We start from the raw sequence: 6,697 nt of genomic DNA on the forward strand, positions 1-6,697 counted from the left end.
TTATGACCCGGAAAATGACTACTCATTTTGTAATCCAAGATAACAGGTAAAAAAAATAAAATCCGAAAAAAGGCTACATGACAAAGAAGCAAAACGTCCCCCAAAAATAATGCAACAGGGTAATAAAGTAGGCTGTAGGTAATGGTATCTGACAGAAAAGTAGTAAAAAATTTTTGATGCCAAGGTTCAGTACAATTGGTGCCCCTATGAATGCACCTGTAAGTATTTGCCACATCTCCCCTTTGTTTCTAATAAATGGAGTCCACAGCAGAAAGGTGAGAGAGGCTGCATATATATACTTATATGTTTCTATCTAATAGAATCAATAGGCCGTGTGGTAGAACCCGCATGCAATCAGATCAGATTTTTGTTAGGAAAGCTGTGTTTGGATTTAAGGAAATGTGGTCCCCCAATTCCTTTTCACAATTTCATGTTCCTATCCCAACTTTACATTCCATCTTTACAGAATAAAAAAAAAAAAGGTAACCTTGTTCTAATGTCAATCACACAGGGTAAATGCATTGTATCTAGCCAACCATTCACTGAATTATCAAGAAAATTTGCTTAGGTTGAAGTGTTTTTATCATTAAAGGGGATCATCCAGATTCATCATTGGCAGTTTAGTGGAGACATACCGTGAAGCTGCTTTCTCTACAGAAACCTTGGCTAGCAATGGGGTTCGAACACATGCCTAAGAATGTCCTTGACCTTCTCAATAATGTCCTCTTCTTTGTATGATGTTACAAACTTTACTGCAGGCAAACAGAAAAAACTTTTCTCAGTGCTTATTAAATTTAATTGCATAATAATTCTAAATCAAAACTTGAATGCCTCTGATTGACAATAATTTAGAGATTCTAACATATCTTTAAATATGACGAAGATCAAGCAATAATATCTTAGAAAGTTCATTATTGGATATGATAAAAAATTTGAAACGGTCTATGAAGCTTTGTCCTTGATCTAGTAGGTACAACTCTAAGTCTCTAACTAAGCTCGTGATCAAGCCGATGCATAGTCAAAAAATTGATGAAGACAAGATTGTTCTATCAATTAAAGCATTACTATGACTTTGACGATTTCAGATACCAATCAAGATAACACCAAGATTTAAATTCATGATTGGCTAGATCACCTTCTTTGTGCGTTTGGTGAAGGCTCCATGACAGCAAAGGGCATTCTATTTGCATATGGCAAATTTATGAAGAGGGTTTAACGTAATCTCAACCACACAAAAACATGCGATTTATCAGTTAAATAAGATGGTGGAAAATCATTTTCAAGTTGAAACTAATATATCTTTTGGGCTAGCACTAGCAAATTGTTGTTTTCGTTCTAATAACTCAAGAATCTTTTGTAGTAATAATTTTACAGTTTACTTATTGTAACCTAGGCTTGCCAGTGGCAAGGTGTAAATGTATATGCCATGTGCAAAATAACATGTCTGACGTGATACATAAAAACTTGGAATGGAAGGACCTAAAAATAAAACAGAGCTGGGAGCAGAAGCAGCAGAATGATAACATAAAGAATAACCAGAACACAAAAAAACAAATGATAGCACATCATTAATAGCAAAAGTACAGTAAGGATCAAAGAGCTCAACCTGTGAAAGAAGAAGATCAATCTTCCTTGAAAGCAAAATAAGTAAAAATGGGCAGTGGTGGGTCTAAATGGGACCCTTATGTATTATGATTATCCTCATCATCAGAGGTGTGGTTCAGTTTTTTATGCCTCTTCTCTTTATCCAAAGACCAATACAAACTACCAAGAGACAGGCTGTAGGAATCCTTCCAACTAGGTCAGTATATCACCTACCTTAATTAAGCAGTCCCTCATTAGGCATTAGCCATTGTGTTCACACGTGTGATTCTCACGTGTAACATATTGGTCGCAACAGATCATCCATATGTCATACTGCTTGCTCTTGAAGAGGAAAAGTGTAGGGCTGGGGACCTAAACAGAAACAGCCAAAAAGTCTACCGACCTTCCGAATCATTGTACTTATTGACTGGGAAATATCATCTCAAAAGAGTTAATAGAGTAGGAAAAGTTTCTAGCCACCAGGGTCTGGACTGTTTTACATGTACTCGAGGCTGTTGAGTTTATGTTTGACAAATTTCATTCTTTTACTCTTGATAGTGAAAACAGTGCAACATAGTCGAACATTAGATTAATGTCTATAATTATTAAGAAATCTGAATCAATATTTAAAAGGCTTTAAGTTGGGGCATATATACTGAGTGAAGACCGTGACGTCAAAGGAACCTCTCATTTAATGATTCTAATAGACATTAAAAGAAATTAGTTTAGCTCTGATTAAGACCACTTAATCTCATATGAATCACGTTAAACAGGAGAAATATAACAGACTGCTTTGAGAGAGGTCATAGAATATGGTATTAGCCAGTAGTTGAATTTAATTTATGCATATATTCCAAGCAATTAACTGAACTTCCCTACAATTAGTACAATTTTTCCTAGTTACCAAAATCTAGAAAAACTTTTCTTCTCATTTTGTGCATAATTTGAAATCTAATTCTCCCCAAAAATTTAAAGGACAATTACATCACATGGATATTGTGATTTGTGAGAATAACCTATGAGATTTTTTAACGGGACATCATTTACATCTACAAGTTTTAACAATATTAAGTGATTAAATACTAATCAATATTGATAAATATAAATGTGTTCACTTCTGGTGAGTAATTAACTTATAAAAATAATTAATTCTATAGGTATTGAATGGCATCACTAACAAAAGAATTGCCTCTAATAAAAAGAAAAAAGAAAAAAAAATATTCTTAATGAATCTCTTTGCCTACGGTGAAATTTCGATGTCACCTAAAATTAGGGCCCTATATTTAAAAGGTCAAATCCAAGGAAAGAAGCTCAAACCGGGGCCCACAAACTCAATTGCTTGGATACAGCTCGAATTTCACCGAGGTGAGAGCCCAATGGACAGAGATTGGTTGAAAGAAAAAGCACGGATTCAACCAAATAAAAAAAGGTTGGAAAAGAGAAAGTAAGGGGCAAGTGTCAATCCCCTCCAATAGTGACAATTAACGTAAAAAATTGATGATGATATAGTGTCAGCAGGATCCTAGCTAGCTATATATTCCATGCATTTATTGTATGATAATGGACCATGCAATTTCTTTTTTGCAGTGCATGTACCACGAGCCTGATAGGGTCGGTGGACGGGACTCAAAATTCAATCTTGATGGAATTGAAGGGAAGATGAATGGATTGAGGGTGGACAAGTGTCCCAGTTCACAAGGCAACAAGAGATAAAACACTCACCCTTTCGCCTTGTAGACATGAATTCAAAGCTTTAATAACTCCAATCGTTGTTTACAGTTTACGTAACATACTAACATGGGTATTTAATTCAGTTGGTATTAAATAATTTATTAAAGCTTAATTATGGAATTAAGGTAAGAATTTTTCAAATCTTAGCAATAGTTAGAGAAGAGCAAATTTTTCCATGTATTACAACAGACGAGGAATAAAGTGCACCAAAAATAATAAAAACAAACGAGGGATAACGGATCTGTTTTTGATCCTTCATTGCTATGGGAAAATATGACCCAAAACAAGTGGGCTTCAGAATTTTTTGAGGCACAAAATCTTGGGCTTTTTTTTTTAATTTTTAATTTTTATTATTATTCTTTTAAAACTTCTGGTTAGACACTATACAAAGGAAGGGAAGGAGAGAAACACTGTTTCCTTCCACTTCCTTTCCTTCATTCACATTTCCCTCCTACCAATCATAGCGTTAATTAATCTTTAAAATGGATGTGTTATCTAAAGCACTATGAGATGAGATATATGATTAAGAGACTTTCAATTAGGATTATAGTAGTAAAGTCAAAAATTGGAAAAATAATTCAGAACCGCTTACCAACAATAGTAGCATTCCTTCCTATAAGTTTCTTGAGTCAGACTACTGCTAGAATTAAACGTAATTCTACTCTCAAACAAGCTAATGGTACTGATCAGCCTTCGATGTTGACACTCCTATACATATGGTGATCAATTTGGTTGTTTCAAACACTACAAATTTCATTGCTTCATCTTACGAGATAGTAGCTTAAATTCAAGTGACAAAGTAACTCCTGAGACAAGCAGGTTATAGATTGAATCATCTAAGAGGGGTTAGAAATAACGTTTAGATAAAACTTGAAGGTAATCATGGCTTAGTGTTCCTTAGATACAAATCATCATCTGGAAAAATCTACTGAATGAGCAAACTGAAGGGTTTTAGGGTTGTAAGCTAGTCAATTAACACTAAATTTGTTATCCTCAAGCGGGGTTGGTTCTGACAGGCCAATTTCCAATAGCAGTATTACTAATATCTCGTTTGATTACCTATATGGTGTTGTCTAACCATGAAATTCCCTTGTTAAACCAATGCATCTAGTTGGACTTCAATCTTTTCAACAGAGATGATTTATAGGACAATTCTTAATTACTTGATACTATTACAATTGAAAATCAAACCCAACTTACTACTTTAATTTTCTTTGTCACCATGCTAGGTAACATATTGGAGGTATTCTTACAAATCAAACCTCAACTTTACTAAATCTGAAAATGATTTTGATGCAGGGGGGATGGAGAAGAAATAAATTATGCAGTGCACATGAGAAAAACTTACCCCAAGGAAGAACAGGAAACTCAAACTGTTGTTTAGGGACTGTGACCACATATGAAGTAACCTACAAAAGGAAAAAAAAAAAAAGGTTATCAAATTGAATCACATAATTGAAGACTAAAAGACATATAGTGGAGTAATTTTAATATGACTGAAAACGTGCCAAGATGGAAGCAGCAAGAGAACGAGGAGAACTAAAAAGAATTGACGTCTCCTCCTTTTCATAAAGAAGATCCATCACATCCATGCATGCTTCAAAGCTCACCAGTTCCCCAACCTTTGCCATTCTCCTACAAGCAAAATATAGCAAAAAGGGCAGAAAAAAAATGATACTAAGATGATAAAACTTTTCAAGCGATACAGATGAATTGATCTGAAATGGAACCAGAGCATTACTTGAACCGAATAAAAAGCTCTTCAAGGAATATGAAGGCAACATTTGATGTCCCAATCTCAAAATTCAACACCTTTATATTAAAAAAATAGTTAAAAAGAGAAATGATCATCTCAAACAAATCAAATTGGTTGATAACAGAAAATGTTTTAGCTGTTTGAGCCTTGGAGATGTACTTGAAGGAAGACCACCTCCTGCACAATACGCTTTTTGATCAGATTGGCATGAGTTAACAATACTTCACATCTTAAATAGTGTTTTTATGGAATTTTTATTTAAATCTTAATCAATAATAAATTTAAATGCAAAAAGGTCAAATTCGAAAAGTTTAAATTAAAAGAGAAAAGGCTAAAACAAGACTGCGATTAGCTATACTAGTAATTAGCAAGTAGCTCACTGCTTCAAGAAAATCTCTAGTTGTAAAATGTTGATCCTTAATGAACTTGTCTCCCAATGGCTTTAAAGATTTAACAGACAGAGCACGAGAATCGTGTATCTACAATAACAAACGGAAAAATCACCTCACTGTGAAAGAAAACAAAGAAAAGAGAAGCATGAGATGTAAAAACTCAACTTTACTTGAGATCCATATTGAAATGAGGGCAAATAACTGCAAATTGCTGTCTTCCATGGATCGTAGAAGCCAGCTTCCCAACTCATTTCCCTGCTTTAATAAACTGTAAAATAAAAAAAGAACATTAAAATTTAAGAAAATTTTTTCTTTAAAAGAAAAAGCTGATGGAATTGAAAAAGAGAGAGGGAGAGGAGATTTACGTGTTGACAGAGGGGAGAAATCGGTCAGCGAAGAGAGATAAAGCAGTGTATTTCACTAATGGAGTAGCTTGGAGTTGCTTTAATTTACAACAGAAAATAAATTTAATGAAGGAAATTTTTGATTTGCGTCATCGAATATTTTCATCTGAGAAAATTACTTACCTGAGAAGATTGAATAAGGAACTCCACCGATTTCTTTCGCAGTCGAATCATTTCTCTGAGAGAGAGGACCAGTTTTGCGGGAGTTTTTGATTTCGAAAGGAGAAGAATCCGTTGGCCACGTGGCATGCTTATAATTTTTTATTATTTGTATAGTAAAGATTTTTGGGCCCACTTCAATTGGGCTGGGCCTTCTATGCTCTTTTTCTCCATTATCTGTCCCAATATTTGAGATACAAGAGCTTTGGTTCAAATTTTAGTTTTCCATCAATTTATTTACCCTCATGTGCACACAAGCATGTACGTGAAAGAGAAAGATGAATATGAAGCTCTCCCATTAGTCTCCGTACCTTATATTGATATTTAATTACCTTCTGTAACGAATGGATCTCTCACTTTACATGCAAATTTCTTCATGAAGAGGTGTCTGAATGAATTAGGATAAATAGAGGTTTTGGATAATGGTAGTATGACCATGGAGTTGTATTTCTTGAGCTTTGCAGCTCGTTTATTGTTAGGATAGTTTTGAATTGTGATTTAATTAGGATTTTTTAATTCTAATTAAATTAGTATACCTTATAAATAGTCTTTAAATCTAGTTATACTAGAATAACAATTCCTAATTATATTAAGATAAGATTCCTTAATTTTATTAGGATAAAGTTATTGTATTTGATACTATAAAAAGACCCTATGGGTTAAAGAATAAT

General features: G+C 33.9%; 1 protein-coding gene across 1 annotated transcript; it reads right to left on the minus strand.

Annotated features, from left to right (window-relative positions):
• Nucleotides 223-6,067, minus strand: LOC18609991 (cyclin-J18). The gene is made up of 9 exons (XM_018114807.1): nucleotides 5,991-6,067; nucleotides 5,829-5,905; nucleotides 5,629-5,731; nucleotides 5,452-5,550; nucleotides 5,231-5,248; nucleotides 5,057-5,127; nucleotides 4,824-4,950; nucleotides 4,664-4,724; nucleotides 223-752 (listed from the first exon to the last, which is right to left on the minus strand). Exons 1-9 carry the CDS (start codon nucleotides 6,039-6,041, stop codon nucleotides 667-669), a joined length of 693 nt encoding a protein of 230 aa, XP_017970296.1. The 5' UTR covers nucleotides 6,042-6,067; the 3' UTR covers nucleotides 223-666.

Source organism: Theobroma cacao, chromosome 2, assembly GCF_000208745.1.
Source record: "Theobroma cacao cultivar B97-61/B2 chromosome 2, Criollo_cocoa_genome_V2, whole genome shotgun sequence".
Classification (NCBI taxonomy): Eukaryota; Viridiplantae; Streptophyta; class Magnoliopsida; order Malvales; family Malvaceae; genus Theobroma; species Theobroma cacao.

Coding starts and splice junctions, on each gene's coding strand:
- LOC18609991 (XM_018114807.1), bottom strand. CDS start 6,041: ATGATTCGACTGCGAAAGAAATCGGTGGAGTTCCTTATTCAATCTTCT. Junction 5,551..5,628: donor CAATATGGATCTCAAGTAAA/GTTGAGTTTTTA, acceptor TTGTTATTGTAG/ATACACGATTCTCGTGCTCT. Junction 4,951..5,056: donor GAGCTTTTTATTCGGTTCAA/GTAATGCTCTGG, acceptor TTTTGCTTGTAG/GAGAATGGCAAAGGTTGGGG.